We start from the raw sequence: 17,605 nt of genomic DNA, 5'->3' as shown, positions 1-17,605 counted from the left end.
CAGAAGCTTCATTTTTTGAATTAAAAAACTATAGTTCTAGACTCACAGATTGGCTGCACTTAAAAAAGTAAATTTATTCTTTGTGAAAATGTTAATATTCGTATTATTTGTTCTTATCTCTTCACTGATGGTGATAAATGAAGAGATATTTAACTACTAGATAATTAATCAAGCGTTTGGCCTTGTGTGTTTTAAGAGAAGAATCTTCTTTTTTGAGATTGGTAAAATACAGTGTCAACTGGCCTACTGCATTTTTAGCATATTTATTTCATGTATTATTCCTCACTTAATGTTTTCTTCACGATTACTACCAAATAGCCTTTCACCTTTATCTATTTTACAGGAAAGACGAAAGTTTGGTCCATTGGGCTGGAATATTCCTTATGAGTTTAATCAGGCAGACTTCACAGCCAGCGTGCAATTTGTTCAGAATCATTTGGATGACATGGACATTAAGCGTGGGGTGAACTGGAGCTGTGTTCGCTATATGCTTGGGGAAGTGCAGTATGGTGGCCGTGTAACTGATGACCTTGACAAAGCACTGCTGAATACATACGCAAGAGTGTGGTTTGGAGAGCATATGTTTACTGAAAATTTTTGTTTCTACAAAGATTATGTTATTCCAAAAGGGAAAACAGTTGAAGACTATCTCCAGTACATAGAGCAATTGCCAGTGACTGATACACCTGAGGTAAAATATATTAAAGGGATTTTTTGTTAGATAAAGAATTTAATCAGGTATATTTTCCAGCATCATGAATGTATAGGTCAAGATTAGCAGGAAGACCATTATAGTGGGTACCTAGTGTAGATCTGCTGACCAGGAAGAAGTAGGTGACGTCTTCTTCAAAGACCTCTAGTGGTAGGACAAGGGGTAATGGCTTTAAACTTAAACAGGGGAACTTTAGGTTAGATATAAGGAAGAAGTTCTTCACAGTGAGGATGGTGAGGCACTGGAATAGGTTGCCCAAGGAAATTGTGAATGCTCCAACCCTGGAGGTGTTCATGGCCAGGCTGGACAGAGCCTTGGGTGACATAGTTTAGTGTGTGGTGTCCCTGCTCATGGCAGGGAGGTTGGAACTAGATGATCGTAAGGTCCTTTCCAACCCTAACTGTTCTATGATTCTATGAATTGGAAGAAGTCTCATGTTCACAGGCCATCGTTCCTCAGGGAAGACTTTAAAGACCCTAGTTTTCTGCTGGAAGGGTGATACAGCAGGGTTCAAGCAATCTAGGAAATTTCTCGAGTGCATTAATGACAACTTCCTGGCACAGGTAACTGAAGAGCCAACAAAGAAAGGCATTTGGCTGGACCTGGTACTTATGAGCAAGGAAGAACTGGTCAGGAATGTGAAATCACTGACTGCAGTGATCAGTGGTGGAGTTCAGGATCCTATGAGGAGGGGGTAGGGTAAAATTAGGACCACAGCCCTGGATTTCTGGAAAGTGAACTTAAGCCTCATCAGAGGTTTCTTCCAGGCCTGGAAGAATCCCACTGGTTATTACCCTGGAGAGAAGAGGGGTCAGGAGAACTGGTGTATATTCAGAGATCACCTCCTCCAGGTTTAAGGAAAATCCATTTCAACAAGTAGAAAATCAAAGGCAGCCGGAGGTCCAGATGGAAGAACAGGAAGCTCCCAACTGAATTCAGACATAAAAAGGAAGGTACAAGATACAGAACCAGGGACAAGTAACCCAGCAAGAGTATAGAGCTACTGTCCAGTCTTGCAGAGATAGGGTTAGGAAAGCCAAGGCTAAAGGGCAGTTGAATTTGTCGAGGAATGTGAAGGGCAACAAGAAAGGATTTCACAAGTGTGTAAACTGTAAAAAGATGACTTATGAATATACGGGCTCATTGCTGAATGGGGCAGGAGAACTAGTGAGAAATTACGTTGAAAAGGCTCAATGCTTTCTTTGTCTTAGTATTAACTAGTAAAACTGGCCTCCAGGAATCCAAGGCCCCTGAGACAAAAAGTCTAGAACAAAGAACTTACCCCTACTTGAAGTGGACCAGGTTAGGGAGCATTTAAACAAACTGAACGTATGTAAGTTCATGGTACTTGATGGGTGGCACCTGTGAGTGCTGAGGGAGCTGGCTGATGTCATTGTCAGGTCACTCCCGATTACCTTTAAATGGTCATGGCAATTTAAATGGTCATGGTAAGAGTCCAGTCTTCAAGAAAGGAAGAAGGAAGATCTGGAGATCTACAGGCTAGTCAGCCTCACCTCAGTCACTGAAGAGGTGCTGGAGAAAATCCTTGTGCAAAGAATTTCCAAACAGATGAAGGACAAGCAGGTGATTGAAAGCAGCCAGCATGGATTTGTGAAGGAGAAATTATGCTTAACCATCCTGTTGGCTTTCTGCAATGAGGTGACCAGCTTGGGGAGTGAGTGAAGAGCAGTGGATGTTTTTCACCTCAGCTTTAGTAAGTCGTCTGTCACCAACTCCCATAACAATTTCATAGTCAAGCTGACAATGTATGGGTTAGATAAGTGCCATATTACACATCTGTCATATGAGGAAAGGCTGAGAGAACTTGGACTCTTTAGCCTGGAGAAGAGGAGGTTCAGGCAGGATCTTACAAATGTGTGTAAATACCTGTTGGGAAGGTGTAAAGATGGAGCCAGTGTTATTTCAGTGGTACCCAGTGAAAGGATAAGAGGCATGGGGCATAAATTAAACAACAGGAAATTCCATCTGGCATCATGAAAACACTTTTTTTACAGTGAACGTGGTCAAGCACTAGAAGAGGTTTCCCAGAGAGGTTGTGGAGTCTCAATCTTTGTAGGTATTAAAATCCCAGCTGGACACTGTGCTGGACAGCCTGCTTGAGTGGGTCATTTGAATTAGACAGGCCTCAGAAGTCCCTTCCAAACTAAACTATTTTGCGATTTTGCAAATATGTGTGGGATTGATCTGACATGAACTGAGAAATAATGAAAATAAAAAATCCATATGGTCTCATTTTGGAAGTTATAATTGGGAGATTATTCCATTTTGACAACACGAAGAACTGAGTATTGCCATGAATTGATGGGATAGAGTGCAGGGCAGCCCATGGCAATCAGTGTGTATACTGCAACATTAATTGGAGGACTGCAACTTTCTGGTCCCTCTAGTACAAGCACACATGATGAAGTTAGTTAAAGTTGAAACAGAAGCGAATGCTCTGGATTTCTCATTGCTATTAAGTTGATAAATGCCTTTGGAAGTAAGTTCTATTAAAATTAAATAGATAGAACTGAACAGAAAAAATAAGAAAAAGGGTTTCTGTTACTAGTAATGTGCTGGCTGAGAGGGTAAGAAGATTCCAAGGTCATAAAATAAACTTGAACAGTTTTGCATCTCTGAAGGTAGTGAAAATAGAACACAAGGGTATTTGTTTGCTAGCAACAATGCACCTTTTCCAAGTGAGGGTAAATGCAGCCAACATAATGTTCGTTCCTATCAGTGTATGATCCTTGACTCCATCAGATTTCAGGTGCTAATTTCATCTGCTTTTCTAAGCACTTGTGAAGCTATCTCAGTGCTGCAATGTATTTTTGAAGTATTTTTACGCCTGTAAAAAATCAGTATGTATGGTTTGATTAAGGGGAATTTTACCTTTGAATTTTATGTGAATAGGATCAAGTCCAGGAATGCATACATCTATTTCCCTTTCACATTTTCACAGACAGGATAGGAAGAAAGCAAAGACTTTCTTCTGTCATTCCAAAATCTGTCAGAATTGCTCATGGAAACCTTTAACCTTTTAATCTCCCAGTCTTCTTCATTCCACAAAGAATATTGTGCTAGTCAAAACAGTGCATCTTTGTTCCCTCACTTTTCCATTTTTGGTTAAGGAAGGACTGAATAAGTCTGATTGCTGTATCCTTGCTCTTTTGATGAGATTTCAACCTTTGATCAGAATAATCACCGACTTCTGAAGGGTGCTATTGAACACAGTGTATTGGGTTCATGTGGCAAGGTTTTGGTAGTGGGGCTACAGGAGTGGCTTCTGTGAGAAGCTGCCAGAAGCTTCCCTTGTGGTCAATAGAGCCAATGCCAGCTGGATCCAGAATGGACCAGCCACTGGCCTATGCCGAGCCCACCAGTGATGGTGGTAGTGACTGACTCTGGGATAACATAGTTAAAAAGGGAAGAAACCCACCTGTGCAGCAATTGCAGCCAGAGGGAGGACTAAGAACATGTGAGAGAAACAGCCCTGCAGACACCCAGGTCAGTGCAGAAGGAGGGGAGGAGGTGCTCCAGGTGCCAGAGCAGAGATTCTCCTGCAGCCCGTGGTGCACGTGCATCCAGCCAGGATCAACCCACTACACTCAGCAATCCCTTCAAAAATTACTTTGATTTCAGAGTGGTATGGAGCTTTAGCAAGCGGTTTTGAAGATTTATCAGACTAGGAAAAAAAGATCCTGAAAGGTAGAATCTAACATCCTCTTTTTAATCAAAATTCCCAGGGATTTTGGATCAAAAAGAATGAGAGATTTGATTCTTTATTAATATAGAGGACATCCAGGACACTGGTGTACTCACTGCTTTACTACTCTGGATTCTTTGTTCTTATTCCTTCATACATAGCTTGCATAAAAACACACAACCAGAGTTGTCTCCCGTGTAACATCCCTGTTTTCAGTAATATTATCCCAGTTTTGAAGTTAGCCCTTGGACTAGCACCGCAATTCATTCACAGTAGCAGACGTTTTTCATGTTTGTAATTTGGGCTATAGCATTGCCATGAAATCTGCTAGAGCAAAACCAAACAAACCCTTATTGTGCAAGAGCAAAAGCAGAAAAGAGTGTATCTTCAAATGTGTATTTCATCCGACATAGAATATGGGAGTCTAATAAAGTGCATTGATATTTTCACTTTTTACAGCTCTAAACGTTTGGGTTCAGTAAAGCACTATGTGTAAAACATTTTAAATCTTACTTGGAATCTAATTCCATGCTAGTTGTAGTAACACCTCTCACAAGCCGTATTAGGCCTGTACTGTGTTCTCTGGGCTGTTGTGTAAGGGTCAGATCCACAACTACTGTAAATCGGTGCAGCTTTGCTGGCTTTGACACAAGTACAGCCACTTATATCCCTTGTCTCTGAGTTTCTAGATTGGCAGGCATAACAGAATTACATATGGCCCTTTTTATTCTGCCCTCAGAGTATTTAAATATTGGTCACTACAAGTGTCTCCATGTAATATACAAATTCTAATGCAAAATATAAAAACTGTGAAACGGCAGATTGCTTGCCTTTGGTGCTCAGTTTGAGGGCAAGCCTTCCTCATTGTCAGATCAGTGGTTCAAAGTGTATAAGAGATAGTTGATAGCTATAATTAGATGAGGGCTTGTGAAATAAGTCACAGCACAATTCCTCCTGGAGAAGAGTTGCACTTGTCAACCTGACAATTATAGACTTACTGATATTTCAGTGAAACTTTCTGAGAAAGCTATTATTATTCAGACAAAGGGCAGCTTTGCAGTAATTCTGTGTTAGCTGTATCTTAAATAAAACAATTCAATTTCAGAAGAAGGGGAAGTAAGGGAGACTTAAACCAAAAATAGCTAAACCATAAAATATCTTAAATACATCACTAGTCATAAAATCTTTAGATACCTTGAATATGGGCATTGTTTTAATCACTGTGCTGCATGCCTTATAAGTCTAAGAGACTGCATAAACCAAAATGTGTTAGAAATGGTAACTGCTCTGATTATGAGGGGAATCTACTTGGTAGTAATAGATGGAACAACAGCAATAGATCTGTAGAGACAATGAGCTAGTGGTGAGGGCTCAGTGTCCACATATGACATGTTTCCAACAAGCTCTAGTCTGAACCAGTGGGAACGAATCAGATTGTTACCCCTGGTAGAACTCCACAGCATGATCCAAAGCCTGCTATGTAAAGATCAACAGAAGACCAGTTAATACCCCCCACTCATATGAACGAAAATGCTGTTGTATATGCAGCCTATCTTAATGTTTTTGTGTAATATAGGCTTGGTCCTTGGCCAGTTTAATGGATGTACTGCCGCTGACCTATTCATATCTGTTGTTTTGTAGAGCTGTGGATTTTCTTGTGTGTTTATCCATTTTCATGCTTTCTTTCACAGATATAATTGTAGAAGGAAAATAGCAGATTTTTTTCTTTTTTTTTTTTTTTTTTTTCCTTTTTCCCTTTTACTTTAAGGTATTTGGACTTCACCCTAATGCAGATATAACTTACCAGACTAACCTGGCTAATGAGACATTAAGTATAATAGTGAGCATCCAGCCCAAAGACAGCAGCACTGGAGGAGGAGAAACCCGAGAAGCAGTGGTACAGCATCTTGCTGGTGAAATGCTAGAGAAGCTACCTCCAGATTATAACCCTCATGAGGTATATGCTTTTTTATAGACACAGATGTTTTATGTACGTATGTGTATGTTTTATGAGTTTTATTGTGCTTCTTAAATTTAACTGGCAAATGTTTTTAAAAGCTCTTAAAGTTATGCACAGTGCTTTGTAAGTCTGTTTTGGTTTATTATCTAAAATATTCCTACAGTGGAAACCTATATTTCAAATGCCATAGTCCACTTAATTAGTCATCTTAGCTCAGAAGAGCCATTAGAGACTTCAGAAAGTTCTTGCCCTCCTTAGTAGCTTAGAGAATGACACTGGTGCCTCTTTCTTGGAGGATCAGTGATCTTATAGTGGTTACAGCTTTTAATTTACCTACTCTTATTATGATACCACCATTATGAATAAGGCATTCTATCTCTGACATTTTCATGCCCCAGATTTTTTGGAGTTTGAACCATAACAGATATATTTGTCAATGTTTTCTTGCATTTTTTTATTAACATTCTCATTAAATGGAAAAATCCAACATAAAGCACTCTTGCATCAGTTTGAAAGTAGGTTGTGGTATCTTGCCATGTGTTTCATGAACAATAACTATTGAAAACCCATCATTTACATGATTTTATTACTTACAATTCTTTTTTGTAGTGATAGTACTTTTTTCTTTTTTTTCCTGGTTGTAGTCCAAGCCTGTAAAGTACCCATTATGCAGTATTGCAACGTGTTATGTTATACTTTATTTCTTCTCTGGCCAACTTAGAAAGTCCACTTACATTATAACCCATAGTCTTAGGACCCTGGCAATATGTCCTCTCTTTTGTTCTACTATGCATCTCAGATTTAATATGTCTTATATAAATAGACTCTTCTGTACTGTCATAATTCAACACAGAACTTCTCTTTTCACTCCCCTTTTGGCAAGCTACTTAAAATTTGCAACTTTCTGGTGAGGTTTACTAACAGCTTTTTCCACATAGCTTTTTTTTTCCATCCTTTCATCCCTGCTTGTGTCTCTCTTTTTTTTTTGTCACTTGTTTATTGAGTGATTCTCATCAATAGTATATAAATCATTTATTTGTAAAATTTGATTTGGAATGGAGTCAGTTTTCTAGTTTTCACATTATTATTTAATAGTAGATAAATATTAGAAATAACAAATAAAGTGAAATACAGTAAGTATAATAACACTTAATTACTAAGTTAATAAATTTAATAATTTACACCTTGGATCTACACCTATGTGTGTCAAGCTAATTTTTTTTCCAATTTATTTGCTAAATCCTCTGAAGGAGTATATATCTTCATTCCCTTGTTATATTGCAAAATTTTTTCCTCCTGAAGTACTCATTATACTTAGAAGACACCAAAAATATTGGACTTTATATTGTAACCAAAAGGTATTCTTGCCTTCAGATTTTAGCCCTGGGAAATTTGTGCAGCCTTGTAAAATGCACACACAATTGTTTAAGCCAAATTTCACTTCTGAATGGTTTGAATAGATAGTGTTTTTCTCTGGCATTCCTTCTGTCTAAACTTGGTTTCAGGCATTCTCGTTCCTTCTTGGTTTATTCACTCAGGATGTCCACACAAAAGACACATAATAGGCCTCCCCTTTTAAGTCACTTCCTTGAGTGTCTTAGTTTTGGAGACAACTGGTTATGAAGCCAGGAGCTGTAGTGAAGGACAAAGAATCCGGAGGGTTTATTTTGGACCTTACACCCTGCAGTCTTAACTTGCCTCCATTTTGCTAACCTATTTGGGTACAGTACATACTTTTTCATATGACTTTATTAAAAAAATCACCACTAATTGTTTTCATTGCTGTTTCACTCTCATCATCCAGTAGTATGACAAGCTATTATCTTTTCTAATGATCTGCCAATCATACATGCTGGTTTTAGTTTTCTTATAAGCAATCATCTTTATAATGATGCTCACAATTAGTTGTTTCTGTACCTTTCTGACCTTCAAGGAAATCTCTTTTGCTTCAACTTTCTTGACAGCTGTTCTCTCATGATTCAGGTAAGCAGATTTGTGTTTGTACAGGACAACCCAATATTAGGTATCAAAACTTTGCATCAGCTTCCCCCCCAACCCCGAGTTTGTTCTTACAGGCACGGTCAGAGGATGTCCTGTTGGATCTACTTTCTCCCTCTGTATTACTTGTAAATGTATTTTGAGCTCAGGATGTAGGTTTGATTCATTCTCTAATCAGTAATGTAGATACCATCTCTTCCTGGTGATTTCTAGTTTTCTCAGACTCTGAACATCTTGATCTATGAGTTTCACTTCTCTTTGTTTAATCACAGCACTCTACTTACATGCTGTTTCTTGAGTCCCGCTTACTGATGGATGACATGGTAGTTTTCCACTAAACCATCCAAAAATTATGCTTTGTTTCCCTATCATGGTTGTCTTCCTTTGCTTTGAGTATCTACAAAACATCCTCTGGTAATTTTCCAACAGTTTATTATTGGTAATAATGTGTTCCTCGCTACATCATTTTGGCTGTGTCAGCTGCACTTCAACTTCAGATTGTAACTCTGTAGCATTTGGCATTATTTCCTGCAGTTCCTGATTCTTCAGTATTTCCCTTGTTGTCTTGACTAATGTATTTACCCTTTCTCTTCTTATTCTTTAGATCTTAGAACTCGTTTGGGTCTTTACCAATGCTTTCTTTGTTGGAGAATTTCCCTTTTCTACTATTAGTGCCTAATTCCAACTCTTTGTGGCAGTTGTTTATGGGCCAGGAGTGTGGCTACATCTACATGACAAGTAAAAAATCTCTATCAGTCAAAAGTGTTTCTCATCTGAACTGGAGATCTCATATTCTGGTACCTCTTAGAAGGGGCAGAGATGGCAGGAGTAAGCTGTAAAGCAAGCTATGCTTTTAAATACAAGTTTATATAAACTGACAAAAGAAAAAAAAATAGTCTAAAATTCCCAAAGGGAAAAAATAATATTATGTTCCCTAAGATATAACCAAGAATTTCATTAGTCAGAGCAGAAAAGAAGGCAGAGTTTAGATGGTCTCTCAGGGAAGAAACAACAGAATTTAGCAGAAGGTGCAATATAATAAGAAAATGAAATTAAGCTTGCAAGTATAAGGAGTGAAATGGATTATGTAATTACTTCCTGTGATGTCTGAGTTCTGTGTTTTGTCAATTTAAGTCAACATTTGGTCATTCAGTACATTATTGCCTATATTCAGCACATTATTACCTACTAGATCAGTTTAACAATCCTGAAACAAATAAAACTAATACACTAAATTGTAAGAGACTGAAAGAATGTGTCAAAAACAGTTCCTATGCATGCCTCATTGGATAAGAGCTGTAAAAAGAAAAACATTCATTAGTCCTAGCAGTGCAGCTTGGGTTTGCTTTTAGAAGAATACTGTGCTCCGATAAAACCATGGCATTATAGCCTTTGGAAATTCAGCTATAAAGATACTGTTGGTGGAGAAAATGAACAAAAAATTTAGGAAACAAACTAGGGTAATTAGAAGCAAATACTCTTCGGAGAAAGTGTCCGGTACCTTTGCTATTTTTGACCAGTTCTTGTAGCTCCCTTTAGAAAGTATGGAGTGAATTTGCTTGGAGTTAAAACCCCAGCAGGCTAGGTTAGGGACAGGTGGTATTGAAAACAATTATTTGCTGACATTCAGAGCTCCAGATTGCACTTTTTCTTGATGTGGTATAAATTCAGGCTGACACAGCCTTCATTTCTCAATTACTAGCCTTTGGCAATAACTTTGGAACCAACAACTTTCAAAACAGGGCGACCATTTTACCCCATTGTATATGTTTCTTTTGATGTGTTCTTGTAATGCTTCCTCTCACCAGTCAAATAATTGACTCAGTGTCTACCCAAAAGAGTATAAACAAAACAAGTAACCTTTGCATGCTTTATCAGTCTGCAGTTTGACACAGGTGATGGAAAACCTGAATAAACCTTCCTCCTGACCTAAAACTGTCTTCATGTTGCTCACTCCAAAGGTAGAGCCAGAGAAAGAATTCTGCTTTCATAACCTGTTTTGCTTCTGGGTCTTGCCTCACAGGTAACAAAGAGATTAGTGGTAAAATTGTTAGGTCCAATCAGTCCATGTGACTAAAGACAGATGCAAGAATAAATGTCAGCCTAATAAATGTCACACACAGAGGTTTATAATGAAAATGATCCTTGTAGCTTGGAAAACAGCTCGTCCTATTGCTGGGCACCACTGAAAAGTGGGCTTTATGGAATTGGTATATTGATCACAGAAAGGCTATTTTGGTTAGTAAGTGTTGTCTTTTGAGGTTTTTTTCTGTCACTTGGTATCCGTGTCTTTATATCATAATAAATACAGCACTGGAAGTAAGTCATCTGATTGCTTGATGAGAATTCTAGTACAAAAACAGTCAATCATGCCTCAGAGCTGGTATTTAATACTAGTGTTTAACAGAAAGATTTCCAAGAAAGGCGCTATGTTACACCTAGAGAATCTCACTGCAGATCAGGATTGATTTGTATATAATAAGGTAGGAAGTATGTCAGGGGTTTTTTTCAGTTTTCATATCTGGTTATGCTTGGTCCTCCAGGCTGAGTGCTGTGAACATATCTAGGATAGACTAACAGATTTCTGCATTATTAGTTTTATTAGTTCACTCTGTTATTCCAAAAGTTACAGGGATTTTTCTAGGTACATGGAAACAAATCAGAAGAATGTTTTAAATCTGAGAATTCACTAGATAAATTGTATGATTATCAGTACACTAATACTTTAGAATATTGATTTCATCTGCTCTTTGTAGAGTCATAAATACCAGTATTTTGGAAAATAACCTCTTTAACAACATCTTCCATACAATTTTTCCTTGAATGGTGGAAATTCTTCCTCTAAAGAATCCCCAAAAGGAACTTTGTAGACTAGAAAAAATAGTGTATTTCTTTTTTAAAAGATAAAATTCATGGACTATATTCTATATCATTTCCTTCTTATTAGTAACATGCACTAGATTTCTAAGTATTCTGAAAAAAAAAAAAATGTCAAACTTCTTTTTTTCCTTTTTTGGCAAGAGGGGGAATTATCAATTCCTGTAAAATTTTCAGAAAGCAGAAACTTTCCATGGATTTTGAATGAAAAAAATCAGAGTACATCATTGTGTAAATTATCCAAATAGGGTTTATTGTTTCAACTCTAGTCTCATGATAGCTGATTGCAGTGGTTTTTCTCACTTTTACAGGAAGAAACACATTAACTCAGTCTGTAAAATGAACTGTCACACTGCAAAGCATTAACATAATTAGCTGGCACCTATTTCTTGGACATTCTGTCTGACAAACTCATGGGTCCTTGTGATTAAAATATGATGAATAACCTTGCTGATAGCTGTCTTCTAAGGAGAACAGCATATCAAGTTGAAAAAGAGTATTTCATTTGGCTTGGAGTTGAGACTTCAGAGTTAGAAATTGTCAAAGCATTTACTTATTTATACTGGTAATTATAACTGCTCAACTCCTATATTATATTCATCCTATAGCAACTTGCTATTCAGTGTAATAATAAGATCTTTAGTAATGTTTACTATGTCCACATAATGTACAGTATACACAATAATGTATAAATGAGGTAAGTATATCTGGAAAAACACAAAGCAAAATCCAGTGGACTTCTGGCCTTGATGAAATAGCACTCATTATACCAAATCCTGTGGCTTCTACTTGGCTGCAGTAGAATTCCATTGATATTTTGCTCTTTGAAAGTATAAACTCTCTTCATCTTTTGTCAGTAAGCACAAATGAGGTCTTGAATTATTTTAGCAAATGATCGAATGGGTCACCTCTTTCATGACAAGTTAATGGCCATGTATGTATCTGGATTTAGGATCTTATTTTACTATTCGAAATCTCTTTTTGGTTCCAGAGTCCCCCAGAATTTCACCTGCAGAGGAAAGGAGTGACTATGGCATATGGCAAAGATCAGGGTTCAGGCTTCTTCAGTGTGAAAGATTATGCATGTGTCGGGTTGGAGCCGAGTACAGGGAGGTGGCCATTGATTTTCTGAAAGCCAAGTCATAGGGAGGAAAGACAATTGAAAGTCTTAAAAATCAAGAATTTCTAGTACTGTGTGAGGTATTGGCACCATGATTTCTGCAGGTGCCACTAAATCCTCCTTCATGCACTATTACGTACAGTGATCTTTAGTATACATGGAACATACAGTGTATGTCTGAAGCATATTATATATGCATCATATGCTAAAGTGAAATAGGGAATGCTTTGCTACCATTGCTGTGACATGTTCCTAAGTAACAGACAACTAATTCCATTTTGAAAATGTTCTCTGTTGAATGTGAAACTGCTATCCTTAAAAATAAAGGACAAAAGCCTCTGCCTACAAAATGGTGCACATAATGGTTAACAGAATTCCGTGGCATCTTATCCTGCTGATCTTGCCTCTCTAGTAATGTGTCCATGACCACTTTGTCTTATGAGTGATTCATGTTATTTAAAGTAGCAGCTTTTATATATCATTGTGCTTCTTAAGTTGAACTCCATTTGAAGCGTTATTTTAACTCAGCAGGGCAAGAAGAGATGAGAAAGTTCACCTAGCACGATTTGGAAATATGAAGAAGTTACCATCAAACATAGTTTTATACAGCATGTGGCTGGGGGGGGCGTTTAAGATCTAAGACCCTGCAGCCTAACAAGGACAGAAGGAACTGCTGTTTCCCTTCAGAAAGAGGGAACTTTCCCTCCTTAGAATGGTGGAGGAGCTCCTTTTGGTAAGCTAATGAGTCACAGTGTGCTAAATCTTACAGTTGGCACAGGACTTGAATGGCCATCTGTTACATAAAAGTTTCTTAGGAATTACACTATACAATAGAAAAAACATCCTTCTACTTTCAAAAATTATTGCATAGGAAACATTAAATTTTATAATTACTGCACTATTCTTGTATAGGTGAAAGTCCAACTTGAAAAGATGGGAGCTATTCAACCGATAAACATATTTCTCCGTCAAGAAATTGACCGCATGCAACATGTTATATCAAGAGTTCGAACTACACTGACTGATCTCAAGTTGGCTATAGATGGTAAGTTACAATGTTAAAAATCATACTAATTAAGTTGCAATATTTATTAATAATGCTTGCTTATACTGTATAACTAAATAAACATTTCTCCTCCTTTCCTTCATTTCTACCTCTTTCTCTTTTGTTCTTGCCCTCCCCCAGTTTTTCTCTTCTTCACTGTCTTTATCATATGACCACTAATTCTAGCCCTTAAAGTCTCCTGTCTGCACCTCTAAGAGACATTCCACCTTAATTTATTCTGTCTGCATGTGCTCCATGTCCCATAGCATTACTACACTTTTGTGATTCTCTCTAGGATCTCTACAGAGCTCAGAGGAGGTGAATTGCATGACTGTGTCCACAAGTTGTATGCCAGAGTTATTTATGAAATTAAGCTGAGACATAATGGTATAGAACAAGGTAGAAGTGTTGCTGATAAGTAATTGAGGGCCCTCAGGAGGCCAGGTGGTAAAGATTCTAATTTAAGGTGAGATTTGCAATGTTTTTGAAACTGGTTATACCAAATAGGTTGTCTTTAAATAGAAGATGAAGTGAGTGGGAGCGCTAGTCAAGAGAGTGATATGGCTCTTCTTTTAGCCTTCACTGGATGTAGGCAACAGCATTCTGTATCTCTCAGAGACAAGGAATATCTGGCTGAAAGTGAGCAATGGTGAATGGAGTTAAATCAAGAGTACAGGCAACTAGAAGCAGACGTAACATTTCATCAGAAAAGGAGTGAGGATAAAGAAGGAATAATGGTTTTGCACCTCCCGTATGAAGACAGGCTGAGAAAGTTGGGGCTGTTCAGCCTGGAGAAGAGAAGGCTGCGTGGAGACCTCATAGCAGCCTTCCAGTATCTGAAGGGGGCCTATAAGGATGCCTGGAGGGACTCTTCATTAGGGACTGTAGTGGTAGGACAAGGAGTAATGGCTTCAAACCTAAACAAGGGAAGTTTAGATTAGATGTAAGGAAGAAGTTCTTTACAGTGAGGGTGGTGAGGCACTGGAATGGGTTGCCCAAGGAAGTTGTGAATGCTCCATCCCTGGCAGTGTTCAAGGCCAGGTTGGATGGAGTCGTGAGTGACATAGTCTAGTGTGAGGTGTCCCTGCCCATGGCAGGGGGGTTGGAACTAGATGATCTTAAGGTCCTTTCCAACCCAAACTATTCTATGATTCTATACTGTCTGCTTTTTATTTCCATTTCCCATTTTGCTCATCTGCAAGAGTTGAAATTTCCAGTAAGGGAAGTATCCTGTTGCTCAGCTAAGCTTCTTGTATTAACAATAAATGAAGATGAAGCAGGGGTGGTTCAGTTCCACTGAGTAAGATCTCACTCAACTTTGCTGTTCTGCAACAGAGAGGCAGAAAATATCTGAGACAGCAAACAGTCTCCATAGGGAGAAATTCAGAGTGCCTCACAACTGGTCCCTTCTGACATAGGTGATGGCAGTACTGCAGTCTGTCTTACTGGTATTTTCCAGTCTTGTGACAATAAATTTTTCATGAAGGGAGAACTTTTTAATTTGTATTTTTGTTATATAAGAATAAAAAGGGTTGGGGTTTTTTTCCTATCATTTTTATGATACAGCAGGACAACTATGCATGCCTCAGAAACATCACGCCTGTAATCTGAATGTAGGAAAGAGGTTCATAAATGTGCCTGAGGCTAATCAGCTTCCATATCCTGTAATAACCTATGCAAAGATCAAGCTGGAAGAAACAATTGTCCTCTGTTTTCAATACTGAGCTGAAAGGTCCCTTTTATATGTGCATATAGTTCCTTTTCAAGTAAATTAAAATGATGCTTTCCATCCAAGAAAGTATTAATCTTTCCTTGATTGTGACAGATGTATTTAAAGTCTCAAAATCTACAATGCTCTGCAGAGAGGTGGATGAGTGCCATAATTTTTTTGCACTTAGCATTCAGTTCCACAGTGGGCACAGTCCTCTACCAGGAGTATAATCAAGTCAATGCTGTAACTTTTGTGCAATCCTCTAAAATAGTATGATTTTTTTTAGGGACAGGAGAGTTAAATATAGTGAAAAATTGCTCTGAAAACAAAACTGGATATATAGTTAAAAATAACAATTAATAGCTTCCGGCGGTTTCATGATACATCAAGTGCATGTGGTAGACCATTAATTAGGGGATGGGAAGAACATTTAGTCACTCTCTTGTCTCAGCAAAGGGGAAAACCCCAAAATCTCTCATACTAAATTCTCCCCCCAAAACTAGTCAACTGCAGTCTCAGACCATTAAGGTGATCCTTTTCCTTTACAAGGAAGTAAAGTAATCTGCCTGCTCAAAAAGGTTGTGTGAATTTTGACATCTGCCCTGATCATGCCCCTGGCCCTGGCTTCAGGAACCTGCTAAAGCCTGAGTATCCACTTATAAAAAATCTAAGTTTTCAAAAAAATTTTGTGTTTAAGAATATAGTGCATCTTCATATTGTGTCATGTAACTTTGTGAAAGGAGGTCTGAATATTTGATTCTGCAGGTTGGGTGTGAATAGATGGACCTTGTCATTTTGCCGTTGCTGACTGAATTGGATCTGAAGGAATATAAAGCCCTCCCCAGTAAGAGCCCATGTGCAGCTGAACATGAGGGATATTGAGAGAAATAGCAGAGCCAGTTTTGTCCATCTATCCAGAGGGCAGATTAAGCAGTGTTCAGCTTCTGGGAGGGGTGAGGATGCTCAGCATGTGATCAACATGTTTGTTGGCAGCTATGCCCCACAAGCCTGCATCTCCACCAATAAACTTTGCTGCCTGGAGGGATACTTTTTTTGGATCAAATTATAATAATTAGATTGTAGCTGCACTTTGTACTCTCAGTTATATGCAACCATTAGTTCTGTTTTAATTACTTATTGATTACGCAGAATTTATTTCACAGTTGGTATAATACAGAGCTTCACATAAATCAGAAAACAGCAATGATTATTGTTCTCTCAAGTGACCTAAATAGTGGCTATGTTCCAAATAGAGAAATCTTATTAGAGAAAAGAAGAAGTAAGACATGGGGCTTGAACCAAACCTCCAGATCCTAGTGGGTTATGAACATCAGTTCTTGAGCCCCTGGCAGAAGGTGACCATATTCTTTGTAGGGAAGTATATGAGCTCCTGTGTACTTGCTTTATCTTCCTTCTGTGGAACCATGGAGGTCTCTGGCACAGAATACTAATACTGTAGCTGTTTGTTGGAGAGTGGGCACTTCAAACCCACTAATGAAGGTAGTGTCTTTAAATGCAGTAAAATCTAACGACGCGTTCGGTTATTCCTAGTCTCTTAGAGTTTGTTTGAATAGAAAGGAACTGAATGTGTCTGATCTGTGGGACTGGGGTTTTCTCTTTATTTCACCATGCACTGAAATAGGAGTAGTAAGCTTTTCGATGGTACCCTGACGTGTCTTCTATCAGTGAAGAAAGTGAGAAGAGAGATACTGTGGGAGTTAGCCCTAGTACCCCTTGAGTGGCTTCTATGAACTCAGCAGTGGAACACGCTTGTAGTAGCACTGAAAGTAGATATCAATTCCTTTGCAATGAAAATAAGCACTTTTTGGTTTTATTTCTTAATTTTTTAACCTGCTTAACAATCTGTTCAAGGGATTGCTTAACTCATTTATTTATACCTATATTCTGCTTTGGTCACAAGACTGCATCCACGTGGCACTTTCTGGTACCTTGTAGCTTTGTGTTTTCAAACTAATCCTTTGGAACTGCCTACTTCATGAACAAGTGAAGGCTCTACAAGAAACCTTGGATTTGTTATCCTTTCATGTCATGTATATGCCACATGGTCACAGAACTCCCACCGCTATTTGTGCAGTACTTGCAGAGTTAGGAGAGAGAAGTTCTTTTCCTGTTAACATTTATCCCGAGAATACAGCAATCCCTCTAAAAGCTTTTACATGTCTTGTAGTGTGTAAAGATTTGTTTCCACAGGCCCGGAGTTTTTGTTCCACACATTTTTCTTAGTACTTGCAAGATAAGTACCTGCAGAAGCCATAAGACCAACATAGAAGGCAAAATAAGTGAATCAGTACAAATATCTACTTCAGGAGTCATGATGGCATTTATCGTGGACAAACTCTACCAGGCTTAAGCAAACTTTCCACTGTGATTGCAATATGACATCCCTCGCGTTACAACGCTAGCATATTTTCATGTGTGTAATGCACACCATACATAACCTACATGCCAGATCTTG

The 17,605-nt window shown here is 38.3% G+C and overlaps 1 protein-coding gene across 1 annotated transcript in view; it reads left to right on the top strand.

Annotated features, from left to right (window-relative positions):
- Positions 1–343: 343 nt before the first annotated feature.
- The window catches only part of LOC104413766 (dynein heavy chain 8, axonemal-like), a gene marked incomplete at its 5' end in the record, with an annotated part of 29,793 nt that continues 12,531 nt past the window's right edge, over positions 344–17,605 (top strand). The window contains 3 exons of the mRNA XM_010024853.1: positions 344–691; positions 6,187–6,375; positions 13,286–13,418. Of these exons, the coding sequence (XP_010023155.1) occupies positions 344–691; positions 6,187–6,375; positions 13,286–13,418 (670 nt within the window). The remainder of the gene's footprint in view (positions 692–6,186; positions 6,376–13,285; positions 13,419–17,605) is intronic.

Source organism: Nestor notabilis, unplaced genomic scaffold (assembly GCF_000696875.1).
Source record: "Nestor notabilis isolate BGI_N333 unplaced genomic scaffold, ASM69687v1 scaffold8142, whole genome shotgun sequence".
In the NCBI taxonomy this organism is placed as follows: Eukaryota; Metazoa; Chordata; class Aves; order Psittaciformes; family Psittacidae; genus Nestor; species Nestor notabilis.
Note: the sequence above shows the minus strand (reverse complement) of the source record. Positions and strands in the feature narration are given on the sequence as shown.